At 43.6% G+C, this 19,099-nt stretch overlaps 1 protein-coding gene across 7 annotated transcripts in view; it reads right to left on the reverse strand.

Moving 5' to 3' along the window:
• abtb1 (ankyrin repeat and BTB (POZ) domain containing 1) overlaps positions 1–19,099 on the reverse strand; it is a 105,947-nt gene that overhangs the window by 61,675 nt on the left and 25,173 nt on the right. For 2 of the 7 annotated variants that reach the window (XM_070895694.1, XM_070895692.1), the window contains exons 2-4: positions 13,850–13,912; positions 4,161–4,270; positions 2,561–2,616 (exon numbers count right to left, since the gene is read on the reverse strand). In XM_070895694.1, the coding sequence (XP_070751795.1) occupies positions 2,561–2,616; positions 4,161–4,270; positions 13,850–13,867 (184 nt within the window). In that variant the 5' untranslated portion in view covers positions 13,868–13,912. Of the gene's footprint in view, positions 1–2,560; positions 2,617–4,160; positions 4,271–13,849; positions 13,913–13,948; positions 14,034–16,025; positions 16,182–19,099 lie in introns of those variants that run through there. The other 5 variants (XM_070895696.1, XM_070895695.1, XM_070895693.1 and 2 more) reach the window with 4 other exon arrangements.

Genomic DNA, 19,099 nt, shown 5'->3' on the forward strand with positions numbered 1-19,099 from the left:
CTCATAGGATGTACCTTGCCTCATTGCATGGAACAGGTCTTGAGCCACTGTTAATGAGGGCAAAGGGATCAACTAAATAGCTCAGTTCAATATAATTTAAAAAAGCAGGGTCGGAGTACAATTAAGCTCATGTTTACTACTGTACATCATTTCTCAGCTGTGAAGCCATACAGTCAGTGGGGAGCACTCTTGCCTCGGTGTCAGAAGGTTTTGGGTCCAAGTCTCACACCAGACAATTGAGCACATAATCTAGGCTGACTTGAGTGCCAGTACTGAGGGAGTGCTGCACTGTCGGAGGTGCCGTCTTTTGGATGGGATGTTAAACAGAGGCCCCTTGACCCTCTCAGGTGGACATAAAAGATTCCATGGCACTATTTCGAAGAAGAACAAGGAAGTTCTCCCCGGTGTCCTGGTCAATATTTATCCCTCAACCAACATCTAAAAAAACAGATTATCTGGTCATTATCTCTGTTAGTGGGATCTTACTGCATTCAAATTGGCTGCCACTTTTTCTACATTGCAACAGTGACTACACTTCATTGGCTGTAAAGCACTTTGGGACGTCCTGAGGTCATGAAAGGCGCTAGAGAAACGCAAGTTCTTGTTTTTTTTCCAGAGCAAAGCAAAATGATTGCAGACTCTGCATTACACTAAACCTGCAAGTTGGGTATTTTGTAAATAAATGTTAAAGTACAATTTTTTTTTAAAGTGAATTTTGTAATCAACAGATGGCAGGAGATTAGAACTGGGGAATGGAAAACTCGGGCATCCAGTTTCAGTAGCAAGCACTCTCAGCTTAGGTAGAACAACTTGCATCTCAAGTGCAGGATGTTAAAGAGGAAAAGGACCAACACCAAGTGGGGAGGGAAAGGGCAAAAATCGAGATAGAGCAGGGTTCGATGCAGAACAAAGTTCGCCCTACTCACCATTGGCAATTGTCCCTCAGTCCCAGCTTCAGGTGAGGAACCTCCTCCTGCACCAGTGTGAAATGCTAGCACTTGCCGCACCAGTCACCAGAACGGGCTCTTTCAACAAGATTGCCAATTCAGTGCCAACCTTCGCAGCAGTTCTGCACTGTGGGCCAATGCACAATAAGTAGTCGATGAATATTCCCAAACGTAATTTCATGTCGGATCTTCACAGCTAGCAAATGAAGCCGACTTCCATCCCATCACGTCAGGCGGGGTCTGAATCCCGTTGCAACAGGGGAATGCCTGTATCTAAACCCACTGCATTGCCCATAGCCCAACACAATACTTTATATCTTCAGCCATGCCTTTCTTACCTCTAGTCTTGATTATTCCAACACACTCCTGGCTGGCATCCCACATTCTACCCTAAGTAAACTAGAGATGATCCAAACTCGGCTGCCCATGTCATAACACGCACCAAGTCCCGCTCACCTATCATCATCATAGGCAGTCCCTTGCCTCCACTCTAAAAATGAATCCTTAGTTGGCTAAATAGTCCAATACGAGAACCACAATCCCTGTCACAGGTGGGACAGATAGTTGTTCAGGGAAAGGGTGGGTGGGACAGGTTTGCCGCACGCTCTTTCCGCTGCCTGCGCTTGATTTCTGCATGCGCTCGGCGATGAGACTTGAGGTGCTCAGCGCCCTCCCGGATGCACTTCCTCCATTTAGGGCGGTCTTTGGCCAGGGACTCCCAAGTGTCAGTGGGGATGTTGCATTTTATCAGGGAGGCTTCGAGGGTGCCCTTGTAATGTTTTCTCTGCCCACCTTTGGCTCGTTTGCCGTGAAGGAGTTCCAAGTAGACCGCTTGCTTTGGGAATCTCGTGCCTGGCATGCGAACAATGTGGCCTGCCCAGCAGAGCTGATCAAGTGTAGTCAGTGCTTCAATGCTGGGGATGTTGGCCTGAGCGAGAATGCCAACGTCTGTGCGTCTGTCCTCCCAGGGGATTTGGAGGGTCTTGCGGAGACATCGTTGTTCACCCATCACCCGCGTTCGCTGAACTACATTGGTGACACTGGCTCCTGGTTAAGTAATGCCTCGATTTTAAACTTCTCATCCTTGTTTTCAAATCCCTTCATGGCCACGCCTATCTCTGTAACCTCCTCCAGCCCCACAACCCTCCAGAGATATCTGCGCTCCTCTAATTCTGGGATCTTGAGCATCCCTGATTATAAACACTCAATCATTGGTGGCCGTGCCTTCACCAGCTCTGGAATTCCTTCCCTAAATATCTCCATCTAATTCTCTTTCCTCCTTTAAAACGCTTCTTAAATCTACCTATTTGACCAAGCTTTTGGTCATCTGCCCTAATTTCTCCTTAAGTGGTTTGGTGTCAAATTTTGTGAAGCGCCTTGGGACATTTTACTATGTTCAAAGCACTATAAAATACAACATGTTGTTGTTAACCAGGGCTTTTTGCTTTTAGTCAGAGGGACTTCTCGAACCTTCAGATTTAAAGAACTCTGCCTACATTAAATTAGTGGCCCAACTTTTGAAAGGGATGGGGCAGGGGAGAAAGCAGTGTAAAGGTACAGAATACTGCCCAACCATCATAAAATCAAGCTAAATAGTTTAGAAGCATCCATACCATTGGCAAGTAGATATCGAACAAGGTCTTCATGCCCACATAGACACGCGTAATACCTAGTACACAAAATGAGAAATTAGTGGTACCCTTGTACAGGAATTAGAAGGGCAATAAATTGAACATTCAAAAAATGTGTTTTCTTTTTAAATAAACGCAACATTTTTGCTGGACTTGAGAGAAACATCTTCGAATAGTTGAGTGAAATTTCATTTGGTGCTCAAACTTGGAGCCTGAATATATTTGCAACTTCAATGTATTTATCATCCTGCACAAAAGGCAATCCAGTTACATTCACAGAGAAGTTCAAAAGGAGCACGCCTTCATAAAATGTGCTCTGAAGGTATTTAGATTACTGCGAACTGTTGCTATAGATCGGATTTCAGCAAGACAGCACCCTATTCACACTGTCTGGCTGAAACTTGGAACTCTGCTGCCCAGGAGTTAAAGTTTAAATAGTTTTTACACAAGAAAAAGAACATAAGAAATAGGAACAGGAATAGGCCACGTGCCCTCGAGCCTGCTCCGCCATTTAATACAATCATGACTGATCCAATCATGGACTCGGGTCCACTTCCCCGCCCGCTCCCCATAACCCCTTAATCACTTATCGGTTAAGAAACTGTCTATCTCGGTCTTAAATTTATTCAATGTCCCAGCTTCCACAGCTCTGAGGTAGTGAATTCCACAGATTTTCAACCTCAGATGAAATTCCTCCTCATCTCAGTTTTAAATGGGCGGCCCCTTATTCTAAGATTATGCCCCCTGGTTCTAGTCTCCCCTATCACTGGAAACATCCTCTCTGCATCCACCTTGTCAAGCCCCCTCCTAAATCCCCTTTTATACGAGGTTTGACGCCACATTGGAGATACACTCAAAGTGGTGTCAAACCGAGGTGGTGTCAAACCTTCTCCAGGAACTCTCACCCAGCTTCTCTCTAAAGTCAGCTCGGGCCCTCGACTTCAAATCTGCACTCCAACTTTAGCGCTGGTGAGAAGTCTAAACCATTTCATGCAGACCCTACAGTTGCAGTGTGAACGCACCCTAAAACATTCTTACACCAACACAAAAGAAAACTGCAAACTCTCTTACTTCGTGCAACAGCTGTATTAAATACTTAAACCGACAGTGTGCACAGTCTCAGAAGCAACCTGGTTTAACCAAGGCATTTTAAATTTTTCCTTCCTGTTTTATTGCAACATATGTTGGCGCATCATGTCCCATGCAACATGGATCCATCCAATATCGATGAAATAATGAAGCCATCTAGCATTTGGCACAGACCCACAGACTGACATGGTAGTGACAAATAGCACATTCAGCACTAGTGCATTGTTATAATATCCTTTCAAGAGCAGAGGCAGTCAACACCAAAATCAAAGTAACAACTTGCACTTTAGAAAGTACATGCATTTGCAAGAGCAGCTTCATACTTTTCTCAGCTGTTTCATGCAATGAAATGTTTTGAAGTGCAGTCACCATACGAATCCGCTACTTTGAACCAAGCAAGCTCATGCAGGGTAATGAGACAATTGGTCAGTTAATAGGTTTTAGGCGGTATGGAGCATGGGGGAAATATTGGCTATGACACCAGTCAACTTACCTTTGACTAGTCAGGAGGCCTTTAATGTCTACCTGAATCAGCGGAACAGGCAGGTGGGTACTCAGCTCAGCATCACACCCGAGGCGAAGGGTGGATTGGGAGAAGGAAAACTATAAATGAGCCACAAGTTATCGAAACATCTCAATCCCGTCACCAATTTGACCCCGTGAGCAGACTAGTGACAAATCGCCAAATTCAACATATAGTGGCTTCAACACAGGGAAAAGGCCGCATCGTGGGAGGAAAGGGGCAGGGACACCAAGAACCGGGAGAGCAGGAGAATCGCTGCAAAGGGCGCGAGGCCCAATCAGCATCAACTGAACTGAGCACAAGTAGTAAAAAAAATTGAAGTGTGACATCACAGGAAAGCAGGTGAGTGATTGGCTAGTCAGTATTTCTCTCTTTTCTTGGGCATTGGTTTAAATTAAGAGCTGGGGTTAAAAATCTAAACAATGAAAACGTGAAAATGTAATTAATTAAATACATTGGAGATGGCAGGCAGCGTTTTTCTGTTGTTGCATATAGGAGCTGGTGGACACCATTGAGATCCACAGCGACCACATCTGCGGCAAGCGTCTGCAGCTCGAGGAACTTCGGTTCCGCATTGACGAGCTGGAGTCCGAGCTGCAGACACTGCGACGCAGGAAGGGGGAGAGTTACATGGATGTTGTGTGCCAGGAGTTAGTCACACCAATTAGATTAATTCATTCAAATTCGATCCGTCGTCAGGGACAGGAGGGTGTGACGACAAGTGAGGCAGCTATGGGGACCCAGGAGGTAGTGATGGGGGAGCCTCAGCCCTTGCTCTTGTCCAACAGGTTCGAGGCTCTTACTCCCTGTGTGGACGAGAGTAGGGATTGCAGGGAGGATGAGCAAACTGACCACAGCACCATGGTACAGGAGGCCATTCAAGTGGGGGGAATCAAAAGAAACTTTGTAGTGGTAGGGGACAGTATTATTAGGGGGATAGATACTGTTCTCTGCAGTGGAGAGCATGAGTCCCAACGGCTGCGTTGCCTGCCTGGTGCCAGGGCTAAGAACATCTCCTCAGGGCTGGAGAGGAACTTGGAATGGGAGAGAGAAGATCCAGTTGTCGTGGTCCACGTAGGTACTAACGACATAGGTAGAACAAAGAAAGAGATTCTGCTGAGGGTGTATGAGCCGCTAGGGACTAAATTAAAAAGCAGAACATGAAGGGTAATAATCTCTAGATTACTACCTGAGCCATGAGTAAATTCGCATAGAATCAGAGAGATGAATGCGTGGCTCAAAGATTGGTGTGGGAGGAATGGGTTTCAATTCATGGGGCACTGGCACCAGTACCAGTACTGGGATAGGAGGGAGCTGTTCCGTCAAGACAGACCTCACTTGAACTAAGTTGCGACCAGTGAATCGAATAACTAGGGCTGTAGATAGGGCTTTAAACTAAATAGTGGGGGGCAGGGATCCGATGAGCGGAAATTTAAAAAGTCAGAGAAAGGAGAAGGCAAAAGTGCAGGGTAGCGATAACCAGAGTGGGACAAGTAGGGACAGAGCGTAAACACAAGTCAAAATTAAAAGCTCGATATCTGAACGTACGAAGCATTCGTAACAAAATTGATGAGTTGACAGCACAAATAGAAATAAATGGGTATGATCTGATTGCCATTACAGAGACGTGGTTGCAAGGTGACCAAGGCTGGGAACTAAAAATTCAAGGGCATTTTCCATTTCGTAAGGATAGGCAGGAAGGAAAAGGAGGTGGGGTAGCTCTGTCAATAAAGAATGAGATCATTGCGTTAGTAAGAAATCATATTGGTTCAGAAGATCAAAATGCAAAATCAGTTGGGGTGGAGATAAGAAGTAATAAGGGAAGTAGTCTACAGACCCCCAAACAGTAGCCACTCGATGGCACAGAGTATAAATCAATAAATAATGGAGGCTTGTAAAAAAGATACAGCAATAATCATGGGTGATGTTAATCTTCATATTGATTGGACAAATCAAATTGGCACTGGTGTAAACTTGAAGAGTTCATAGAGTGTATGTGGGATGGTTTCTTGAAACAATATATTGTGGAACCAACCAGAGAGCAAACTATTTTAGATCTGGTAATGTGTAACAAGTCTGGATTAATTACTGATCTTGTAGTGAAGAATCCTCTTGGGCAGAGTGATAACATGGTAGATTTTCAAATTCAGTTTGAGGCTGAGAAAGCTGGGTCTCAAACTAGTGTACTGAACTTAAATAAGGGTAATTACAAAGGTACGAAGGCAGAGTTGCTTAGAGTGGACTGGAAAAACAGATTAAAGGGTAAGACTGTAGAAACGCAGTGGCAAACATTTAAGGACATATTTTATAACTCTCAGCAAAGATTTATTCCAGTGAGAAATAAAGATAAGAGAAGGCTGAACCATCCCGGGCTAACTAAGGAAGTAAAGGATGGTATCAAATTGAAAACAAAGGCATACAATGTTGCAAAGTACAGTGGAAGGCCAGAGGATTGGAAAATTTTTAGAAATCAGCAAAGGATGACTAAAAAAAAAATGATACAAGCATATGAGAGTAAACTAGCAAGAAATATTAAAACAGATAGTAAGAACATCTACAGGTATATAAAAAGTAAACGAGTAGCTAAAGAAAACATTGGTCCCCAAGAGGATGGGGTTGGAGAATTAATAATGGGAAAGAGAGAAATAAATGGCAGAGACTCTGAAATGGCAGAGACTAAAAACATTCCAATAATTGATAATCAAAGAGCTATGGGGGGGGGGAGGGGGAGATTTAAAACTATCGCGAGAAATAAAGTACTAGGCAAACTAATGGGACTAAAGATGGACAAGTCCGCTGGATCTGATGGCATGCATCCTAGAGTCTTAAAAGAAGTGAGGAGGAATTTCTTCTCAGAGGGTCATGAATCTTTGGAATTCTCCACCCAGAGAGCAGAGGAGGCTGGGTGAGTGAATATATTTAAGGTGGAGAAAGACAGATTTTTGAAAGATAAGGGAGTCAAGGGATATGGGTAGTGGAGTTGAGGCCAGGATCAGATCAGCTATGATCAATGTAATAATGTCCAGATCAAGACAGAGAAGGGGGTAAAAAAAAAAGGAGGGGGGGGTCACATCATTGATTAAAGAAACTATTACAGCAATGAGGAGGCATGATATGTTAGAGGGATCAAATGAGGCCATATGGGTCGAATTGAAAAATAAAAAAGGGGCAACCACAGTGCTGGGGGTGTATTCTAGACCCCCAAACAGTGGGAGGAAGATAGAGGAGCAAATATGAAGGCAAATTGCTGTGAAGTTCAAAAACCAGTAGGGGATTTTAACTATCCTAATATTGATTGGAACAAATAAAGTGTGAAGGGTATAGAGGGTGCAGAACTCTTAAAATGCATTCAAGAGAACATTTTTTAATCAGTATGTGACAAGCCCAACACGAGGCGGGGCGGTTTTGGTTTAGTTTTGGGGAATGAAGTTGGGCAGGTTGAAGGGGGATTAGTGGGAGAGCACTTGGGTGCCAGTGACCATAATTCAGTCAGATTCAAGTTGGTTATGGATAAGGACAAGGATAGGCCTGGAATAAAAGTCCCGAATTGGGGAAAAGTTAACTTTGCTAAGTTGAGGAGTGATTTGGCCATAGTGGACTGGAAACAGCTACTTTTGGGTAAATCAGTGTCGGAACAGTGGGAGGCATTCAAGGATGAGATCCGGAAGGCTCAGGCCAAACATATGCTCTGCATAAAAATATATATTTTTTTTTAATTTAAAGGATGCGAATAACAATTCTAGAGCCCCTTGGATGTCTAGGGACTTACAGGGGAGGATAAAGAAAAAAGGGAAGCTTGTGTCATATACCAACGGCTAAATACTGTACAATATTTGGAGGAATATAGAAAGTTAAGAGGTAAAATTAAAAAGGATATAGCATGAAAAATTTTTAACTAGTAAAATTAAGGAAAACCCAAAGATGTTCTATAAATATATTAAGAGCAAGAGGGTAACTAAAGAAAACAATGATGTGACCCCCCCTCTTTCTTTTTTACCCCCTTCTCTGTCTTGATCTGGACATTATTAAATCTGGACAAAGATTCCCTGAATTCTTGTCAGAGTTCCTCAGAAGGGAGTATGAGCAAAGTTGTAGAAGCCTCCCGTGAAATTGTGAAAGAGGACAATGAGTGTCTGACTAAGGAAATTAGATTCCAGCCACACAGAATGCAGTGATGAGAACTCAAATAGCACCATGTGGGTAATGTGTGGAGGCGGAAGATGTTGATATGTTTCTTAATGAATACTTTGCGTCTGTTTTCACAAAGGAAAGGGGCAATGCAAATACTGTTATCAAGGAGGCGTGTGAAATTCTGGATGAAATAAACATAATGAGAGAAGAGGTATTAAGGGGTTTAGCAGGTATGAAAGTAGATAAGTCCCCAGGCCCGGATGAAATGCATTCCAGGCTGTTGAGCGAAGTAAGAGGAAATAACAGAGGCCTTGACCATCATTTTCCAGTCCTCTTTGGATTTGAGCATGGTGCCGGGAACTGGAGGACTAATTACTAACGTGGTACCCTTGTTTAAGAAGGGAGAAAGGGATAGGCTGAGTAATTACAGGCCTGCCAGCCTAACCTCAGTGGTGGGAAAATTATTGGAAAAAATCCTGAAAGACAGGATAAATCTACATTTGGAAAGGCAAAGATTAATTAGGGATAGTCAGCACGGATTTATTAAAGGAAGATCGTGTTTGACGAACGTGATTGACATTTTTTGAGGAGGTAACCAAGAGGGTCGATGAGGGTAGTGCGTACGATGTAGTGTATATGGACTTTAGCAAAGCATTTGATAAGGTCCACATGGTAGACTGGTCATGAAGGTTAAAGCCCATGGGATCCAGGGCAAAGTGGCTAGTTAGATCCAAAATTGACTTAGTGGTAGGAAGCAATGGGTAATAAGAACATAACATAAGAACATAAGAAATAGGAACAGGAGTAGGCCATACGGCCCCTCGAGTCTGCTCCGTCATTCAATAAGATCATGGCTGATCTGATGGACTCAGCTCCACCTCCCTGCCCGCTCCCCATAACCCTTTATCGTTTAAGAAACTGTCTATTTCTGTCTTAAATTTATTCAATGTCCCAGCTTCCACAGCTCTCTGAGGCAGCAAATCCCACAGATTTACAACCCTTAGAGAAGAAATTTCTCCTCATCTCAGTTTTAAATGGGCGGCCCCTTATTCTAAGATCATGGCCTCTAGTTCTAGTCTCCCCCATCAGTGGAAACATCCTCTCTGCATTCACCTTGTCAAGCTCCCTCATAATCTTATACGTTTCGATAAGATCACCTCTCATTCTTCTGAATTCCAATGAGTAGAGGCCCAACCTACTCAATCTTTCCTCATAAGTCAACCCCCTCATCTCCGGAATCAACCTAGTGAACCTTCTCTGAAATGCCTCCAAAGCAAGTATATCCCTTCGTAAAGATGGAAAGCAAAACTGCACACAGTATTCCAGGTGTGGCCTCACCAATACTCTGTATAGCTGCAGCAATACTTTCCTGCTTTTATACTCCATCCCCTTTGCAATAAAGGCCAAGATTCCACTGGCCTTCATGATCACTTGCTGTACCTACTATCCTTATGTGTTTCATGCACAAGTACACCCAGGTCCTGCTGCACTTTACAATCTTTCTCCATTTAAATAATGACTTGCTCTTGGATTTTCTTCTGCCAAAGTACATGACCTCGCACTTTCCAACATTATACTCCATCTGCCAAATTTTTGCCCACTCACTTAGCCTGTCTATCTCCTTTTGCAGATTTTGTGCGTCCTCCTCACATATTGATTTTCCTCCCATCTTTGTATCATCAGCAAACTTGGCTACGTTACACTGTCTCTTCTTCCAAATAGTTAATATAGATTGTAAATAGTTGGGGTCCCAGCACTGATCCCTGCAGCGCCCCACTCATTACTGGTTGCCAACCAGAGAATGAACCATTTATCACAACTCTCTATTTTCTGTTAGTCAATCCTCTATCCATGCTAATATATTACCCCAAACCCCGTGAACTTTTATCTTATGCAGTAACCTTTTATGTGGCACCTTGTCAAATGCCTTCTGGAAGTCCAAATACACCACATCCACTGGTTCCCCTTTATCCATCCTGTTCATTACATCCTCAAAGAATTCCAGCAAATTTGTCAAACATGACTTCCCCTTCATAAATCCATGCTGACTCTGCCTGACCGAATTTTGCTTTTCCAAATGTCCTGCTAATGCTTCTTTAATAATGAACTCCCACATTTTCCCAACCATAGATGTTAGGCTAACTGGTCTATAGTTTCCTGCTTTTTGTCTGCCTCCTTTTTTTTATAAAAATAGGGGTGTCACATTTGCAGTTTTCTAATAATGGTTGTGGAGGTTTTTGTGGCTGGAAGGATGTCTCCAGTGGGGTTCCACAGGGCTCAGTACCGGGTCCCTTGCTTTTTGTGGTATATACCAATGATTTAGATTTGAATATAGGGAGTATGATTAAGAAGTTTGCAGATTACACTAAAATTGGCTATGTGATAGATAATGAAGAGGAAAGTCATGGACTGCAGGAGGATATCAATCTACTGGTTAGGTGGGCAGAGCAGTGGCAAATGGAATTTAATTAGGATAAGTACAAGGTAATGCACTTTGGGGGAGCTAATAAGGAAAGGGAATACAAATTAAGCGGTAGGCCACTTAATAGTGTAGATAAACAAAGGGACCTTGGAGTGCTGGTCCACAGATCCCTGAAAGTAGCAGGCCAGGTGGATAAGGTGGTTAAGAAGGCATAGGGAATGCTTGCTTTTATTGGCCGGGGCATAGAATACAAGAGCAGGGAGGTTATGCTTAAATTATATAATACTCTGGTTAGGCCACAGCTAGAGTACTGCGGGCAGTTCTGGTCGTCGTATTATAGGAAGGACATGATTGCACTAGAGAGGGTGCAGAGGACATTTACGAGGATACTGCCTGGAATGGAGAATCTTAGCTAGGAGGACAGATTGGATAGGCTGGGTTTGTTCTCATTGGAACAGAGAAAGTTGAAAGGAGACCTCAATGAGGTGTACAAAATTTTGAGGAGCCTGGATATAGTGGATAGCAAGGGTATATTTCCATTGGTGGAGGGGTCAATTACAAGGGGGCATAGTTTTAAGGTGGTTAGTGGAAGGTTCAGAGGGGATTTGAGGGGGGGGCTTCTTCACCCAGATCCCCACAACCCTCTGCAACTCACTGCCTGGAAGGGTGGTGGATGCAGAAACCCTCACCACATTTAAAAGGTGGTTGGATGGGCACTTAAAGTGCCGTAATCTGCAGGGTTACCGACCTAGAGTTTGTAATTGGGATTAGACTGATAATCTCTTGTTGGCCAGTGCAGATACGATGGTAAGTACTGCAGGGAATCGAATACGGCCAGAGTGATCTCCTGGACTAGTTTTGCTTGCCTGGATGGGTCGGAGAGGAATTTTTCCAGACTTTTTTCCCCAATTGGCCTGGATTGCTATCTTGTTTTTGCCTCTCCCAACAGATCACATGGTTCCGATTGGGGTGGAGTGTAGAATGTTTCAGTGTAAGGGATGTTGTAGTTACGGACTGGTTGGGCTGGGTGCTCTTTACCTTTCCTCCAGTGTTCATTGGTTTATATGTAACCTTCAGGGCTGTTGACCGAGGGCCGTGCGGTTCGTTATCGGCCGGCGCGACACGATGGGCCGAAGTGGCCTCCTTCTGCGCTGTAAATTTCGATGTTTCTATCATCTGTTTTTATTATGTTGGTTGAGGGATAAATTTTGGCCAGGACACCGGGGATAACTGCCCTGCTCTTCTTCGAAACAGTGCCATTGAATCTTTTATGTCCACCAGAGAGGGCAGACGAAACCTCGGTTTAATGTCTCAACTGAATAACGGCACCTCCGACAGTGCAGCACTCCCTCAGTACAGCACTGGAGTGTCAGCCTAGATTTATGCATTGAAGTCTCTGAAGTGGGACTTGAACCCACAACCTTCTGACTCAGAGGCGAGGGCGCTACCCACTGAGCCACAGCTGACAGTGTTATTTATCCAATTCTCTTTTGAAGGCTACTATTAAATCTGTATCCACCACTCTATCAGGCAGTTCATTCCAAATCCTAACCACTCGCTAAAGAAGATCCTTCAGTATGAAAAAGGTTAATAGATCTTAATTATAGCTTGTTTTTTTTGAGAAATCTGTACAAAAGGCTCTGGAAAAGAGTAGAAGGATAGAGTACTGACTCTCTGCACCCTCGACACTGTGCTACTGCCCTTCCTGCCTGTCTCCATTGATGGCAGAGTCTTCAGCCACCCTTGAGCTTTCTCCCGCAATTCTTTTGCCTTCCAGCTTCACCTCCTACATCAAAAGGCCTGCTCAAAAATGTACCTCTTCCTTGCTGCTTTCCATTACTTTCCCAAACTGTTACCTAATTCCTGACTGGTGTCCACCAGTAAAGCGCCTTGGGACGTTTTGTTCCGTGAAAGGTGCTATATAACATGCTGTTGGATTAGGTGATGTCAAGCTTGGATTCCAGTAGCCTGAAGATTATAAGCAGCAAATACATTAAAAGGAGCTGACTGCTTTCGTTTAAGGATTTTTTTCAATTAAATTGATGGATTGCTCAGCATTCTAATTAACAGTTTTAATTTAAGTAATAACACATTATAAAATAACTTAAGTGAAAACGATTACCTCCCCCTTATGGCTTAGTACAGCTGAATGCCCTTCATGGCCAACACTCACGGTCCAGGCTCACACGTCAAGAGTGGCCATTTGCGCAAGGTACTGAAGGGTAGCTTTTTCCCATGTTTATATGAAAAATTAAAACATTTGCTGATCAGCTGCACAGTGCACTGCATGACGCCATGGTATTAAGAGACAAGAGCTTTAATACCCTCCCGCGTGTCACTGCTTGGATTTCTCAGCTGCACGACAGCATGAAAACCCTTTCTCGGAACTTAGTACATACAGGTAGTGTATGTTCCTGGGGGAAGGTGCCGCGGGGTACTGGAGAGAACAAACATGGATTTTTAATATACATATACATACAATTCAATTTGTGTTGGCGATGTATATGGGAAGTTAAGACCAAGTGTAATCTTCAACAGGATGAACTTACATTCATATAGTGCCTTTATATAGAAAAATATCCCAAGGCGCCTCAAGATGCATGATCAGAAGAATTTAGGAGGGCTGGCCCAAAGCTTGATCAAAGAGATGGGGTTTTAAGGAGAGTCTTAAAAAGGAGGAGGGGGAGGTGGAGAGATTGCTGGTGTGTGTGGGTGGTTTCATTGAACAAGGATAGGCAGATATAATTCTGTCCCAATTTTTAAGTTATACATTGTCCTTATTTCTATAAAGGATTATTAAATATTATTTATAACTAAATTGTAAACAGTATAGCAATTTGGGAAACGGGAATAAAACTGATTAGAGCATGGCAGTTTCCGACGAGCTGTTACACACAATAGACAGTACAGCGCCACCAATGGTGGGAAGATGCAATTACAGCATGACAAGTTGACATCGGCATTTTCCATTATAAATATGGACATAGGGATTTATAATGGAAAAGTTGCCAAAAGCGAGGCAAAAACAGAACAGCAAGTAAGCTTTTGTAGATGGGAAGTGTGCATACACATAATTTCTAATAAATTATAGATAATCTGTACTTACAATGGGGTACTGTCCCATTTATCTTTTACATTTAATTCCACATCTCTCTGTTCAACCAGATAGCTGAAAAAATAAAATAAAATTCTATTAATATCTTACCTAAAACTGTTGTTAGTTCTTTTTGTCACGAAATCAGCATACTGAGCCCGACACAAAGATAAGTACGTACGTAAATGCTGGACATCTGAAATAAAAGCAGAAAACGCCACAAAAGACAGCAGGTTGATCAGAAAATACCACAAAAGTCAGCAATTTGATCAGAAACCTAAAGAGCAAGTAACACTTTTGATTGCACCCTTCCATCAGAACCAAGATTCCATGCATTTTCTGCTTTTATTACACCGCTGTTACGGCAGACAAAAAAATTAATTGAAGGAGTCTCCACTTCTCGCCATCATTTTCTGCTCCAAAGAACCCCAACATCAGAAGTAATGGTATTTGAGACGGTGGATCAAAACATCTTGAAGAGGTTGATCTGCAACAACTGCAGCAGCAACAACAGATGCATATCATTTAAATCATGCATCATATGTAGGAGTAAATCATGCATCAAGAGCAGGAGTAAATGGGGACTTTTCAGAATGGCAGGCAGTGACTAGTGGGGTACCGCAAGGTTCTGTGCTGGGGCCCCAGCTGTTTACACTGTACATTAATGATTTAGACGAGGGGATTAAATGTAGTATCTCCAAATTTGCGGATGACACTAAGTTGGGGGCAGTGTGAGCTGCAAGGAGGATTCTATGAGGCTGCAGAGCGACTTGGATAGGTTAGGTGAGTGGGCAAATGCATGGCAGATGAAGTATAATGTGGATAAATGTGAGGTTATCCACTTTGGTGGTAAAAACAGAGAGACAGACTATTATCTGAATGGTGACAGATTAGGAAAAGGGGAGGTGCAAAGAGACCTGGGTGTCATGGTACATCAGTCATTGAAGGTTGGCATGCAGGTACAGCAGGCGGTTAAGAAAGCAAATGGCATGTTGGCCTTCATAGCGAGGGGATTTGAGTACAAGGGCAGGGAGGTGTTGCTACAATTGTACAGGGCCTTGGTGAGGCCACATCTGGAGTATTGTGTACAGTTTTGGTCTCCTAACCTGAGGAAGGACATTCTTGCTATTGAGGGAGTGCAGCGAAGGTTCACCAGACTGATTCCCGGGATGGCGGGACTGACCTATCAAGAAAGACTGGATCAACTGGGCTTGTATTCACTGGAGTTCAGAAGAATGAGAGGGGACCTCATAGAAACGTTTAAAATTCTGACGGGGTTAGACAGGTTAGATGCAGGAAGAATGTTCCCAATGTTGGGGAAGTCCAGAACCAGGGGACACAGTCTAAGGATAAGGGGGAAGCCATTTAGGACCGAGATGAGGAGGAATTTCTTCACCCAGAGAGTGGTGAACCTGTGGAATTCTCTACCACAGAAAGTTGTTGAGGCCAATTCACTAAATATATTCAAAAAGGAGTTAGATGAAGTCCTTACTACTAGGGGAATCAAGGGGTATGGTGAGAAAGCAGGAATGGGGTACTGAAGTTGCATGTTCAGCCATGAACTCATTGAATGGTGGTGCAGGCGAGAAGGGCCGAATGGCCTACTCCTGCACCTATTTTCTATGTTTCTATGTTTCTATGTAATGTGAGCATTTACTTGTCTCAGCTGTGGCTCAGTGGGTAGCACTCTCACATCGGAGTCAGAAGGCTGTGGATCCAAGTCCCACTCCAGACCCTTGAGCACATAATCTAGGCTGACATTCCAACACAATACCAAGAGAGTTGGAGGTGTCGTCTTTCGGATGAGCCGTTAAACCGAGGCCCCGTCTGCCCTCTCAGGTCAACATAAACGATCCCACGGTACTATTTCGAAAAGCAAGGGTCTTCTCATCAGTGTCTTGGCCAATATTTATCCCTCAATCAACATTACTAAAACAGATTGGTCATTTATTTCTTTACTGTTTGTGGGAGCTTGCAGTGGGCAAATTGACTACATTTGCCTACATTACAACAGTGACTACACTTCAAAAGTACTCGATTGTCTGTGAAGCACTTGGGATGTCCCACGGTCGTTCAAGGCACTATATAAATGCAAGTTCTTTTTCTTTCCTTCTTTCAAGTGATGCCAAGGTTTTAAAAGCTTGTAGTTTGTAATAAGGGCAGACAGATACAGATAGGTGCAGGTTACCACAGCTTGAAGCTTTCATGCTACCAGCACATCAGACAATCTGCGTGGCAAGAGACGAAAGTTGTACCACTGAGCCGCAGCTGACACTGTTGCTCCATGGCTGAGAAGTGTTGCATAGTAGTAAACATGAGCTCAATTGTACTCCGACCTTGCTTTCTGTAATCAACAACAAACTTGTATTTATATAACATACTAAAACGTCCCAAAACACTTCACAGGAGTGCTATCAAACAAAATTTGACACTGGGCAACATAAGCAGACATCAGGGTAGATGGTCAAAGAAGTAGGTTTTAATGAGCGTTTTAAAGGAGGAAAGAGATGCAGAGAGGTTTAAGGAGGGAGTTCCAGAGCTTAGGGCTTTGGCAGCCAAAGGCACAGCCGCCAATGGTGGAGCAATTAAAATCAGTGATGCTCAAGAGGCCAGAATCAGAGGAGCGCAGAGAGGGTTGGGGGGCTGGAGGTGGTTACAGAGATAGGGCGGGGTGAGGCTATGGAGGGATTTGAAAATAAGGATGAGAATGTTGAAAATCGAGGCATTGCTTAACTGGGAGCAAGGTACCTTATTGTGGACCTTCCGACTCAGAGGCGACATTTCCAATTACAAATCCTGAGGAAATTGCAGCAATCTACGATAATATATGCTCACTACAAAACATTAAATACATTTGTGAAAGAATATGAACTAGGTGTAGTCAAAATACTATGACCTAGAAGTTACTGTTGGTGATATTACCACACGAACACTTGAAGCATTCATATCACATTCCTCCTACTTGTCACAGCATTAACCTGTGCATTTTAAATAGGTTAACAGCTCCACTAAAATATTGGGCAGAGGAACTTTGTAGAAAAGCTTTGAATGTCTGTCGATATTACAATCAGTAATTTCCAGGCTTATGGATTTCAGTTTTAAGGCTCAGCTACCGAATTACTAGATAGGTCATTTTGAAATTATGAGCCATTTATTATTTATTATAAAATTATCCCTTTGCTGCTTCTCGTATTCCAGCTTCCACACTGTCGTCCTCCTCCAGACAGGATGCAATCACCATCGCTGGCAGCTTCATTTTGAGATGGTGCTATTCATGACAAGCCAGCAGCTGACAGGGCTCCTACAACACAAAGTGCCAGAAATTCGAGCCTCCGACAGGGTCAGGACCCACCCAAATTTCAATGGGTTCCCGAAACTTCCATCAGAAGCACCCCCCCCCATTTTGTTGACCTCAGGAACAATGTTCGTCGGAAACCGACACTACGCTGCAAGCAAAACCGGGGAGTGGGTCTTCGTTCCAGTATCACCACCCCAGTGTCCTAATCCATAATATTAAAATGGCTGAGTCACTCCTCCATATGTGGCAACAACAACTTGCATTTATATAGCGCCTTTAACAGAGAAATATCCCAAGGTGCTTCACAGGAGTATTATGCGGAAAAAAATGTGACATTGAGCCACATAAGGAGAAATTATAGCAGGTGTCCAAAAAGCTTGGTCAAAGAGGTATGTTTTAAGAAGCGTCTCGAAGGAGGAAAGAGAGGCGAAGAGGTTTAGGCAGGGAGTTCCAGGGCTTAGGGCCTAGGCAACAGAAGGCACGGCCTCCAATGGTTGAGCGGACCAATGCTGGCAGGAGACATAATCCGTAACTTCAATTATGCGGAGAGACTGGAGAGGTTGGCATTGTTCTCCTTAGAACAGAGAAGGTTAAGGGGAGTAAAAACAGAAAATGCTGGAAATCTCAGCGAGTCAAACAGCATCTGTGGAGAGTTAAAGTTTTCGGTCGATGACCCTTCATCAGAACATCGAGCTGAAACATCGACTGTTTCTCGCTACAGAAGCTGCCTGACCCGCTGAGATTTCCAGCATTTTTGTGTTTCTATTTCAGATTCCAGCATCCGTAGTATTTTGCTATTGTGTAAAAGTTAAGGGGAGATTTAATAGAGGTATTCAAAATCATGAATGGTTTTGAAGGTAAGGGGAGGAGAGGGGGAGATGGAATTCAGGACAATCCATTGATGATTTGGTCGACCATATTAGAAGACAGGTTTAAGAAGTCCGAGGGGAGGGAGAGGGTGGGGAAATGAAAATACTTTTTATTTTTTACAAACAAAGCAAGCTGTGGTGATTTGGAATGCAATGCCTGAAAGGGCGGTGGAAGCGATTCAATGCTGACTTTCACAAGTGAATTGGTTATATACTGAAAAAAGGCACTAGTTGCAAGGCTATGGGGAAAGAGCAGGGGAGTGCGACTAATTGGATAGAGTCAGCACAGGCACAATTGGCCCCTTTCTGTGCTTCTGATTCTAGAACGCCAATCTGATTGACGGCTGAAAACTGGCAACATTTAAGTTCTGTGGACAACGCTAATCAATGGCATGCTTGATATTTCACATGTAACGTCTGATATCCTCACCTATTGTTTGATTCCCTTCGGCCTCCGCTAGCAACTCACCACAGTACACAGCAATGTAGTCACTCGGGATATTTAGAAAGTTGGTGCCAAAACAGTATGGGGGGGGGGGGGGGGGGGGGGGGGTGAGAAACTGTGTTTAAGCCAACATGTTTTAATGTGTGATGTTCTGCCTGGTCAACAGGCCTCCCTCAGCCTACACTAACAAAAATAGCTTCACTGTTATATTAACCCTTTTTATTTACATAAATAAGGGCGATGTCCCTTTTTAAGGATTACGGGGAGAGGGCGGGTAAGTCCATGGCCAGATCAGCCATGATCTTATTGAATGGCGGAGCAGGCTCGAGGGGCTAGATGGCCTACTCCTGTTCCTAATTCTTATGTTATGTCCCTCCCTTTAAAGGTTAGACCCCTGCCCCTCCTCTTTAAATGCTCGTCCCTTTCCCTCACATGGGAGGGGCGGGTGCACGGAAGGTGAGATAAAAGTTGTCCCGTCACTGCTGGAATCTATTTCAAACGTTTACTCAAATAAATCCTCGGCCCAGACACAGCAACACATAGCTTGCATTGCCAATCTGTATAACAGAAGGCCTGACCAGAATATAATCGATTGTGGTGTATCTATGGTAATAGAGAGATCATGAATTGTGCAAGTGCTCAGAGGTTCT

The sequence above is a fragment of the Pristiophorus japonicus genome, chromosome 12, assembly GCF_044704955.1.
Source record: "Pristiophorus japonicus isolate sPriJap1 chromosome 12, sPriJap1.hap1, whole genome shotgun sequence".
NCBI classification, from domain to species: Eukaryota; Metazoa; Chordata; class Chondrichthyes; family Pristiophoridae; genus Pristiophorus; species Pristiophorus japonicus.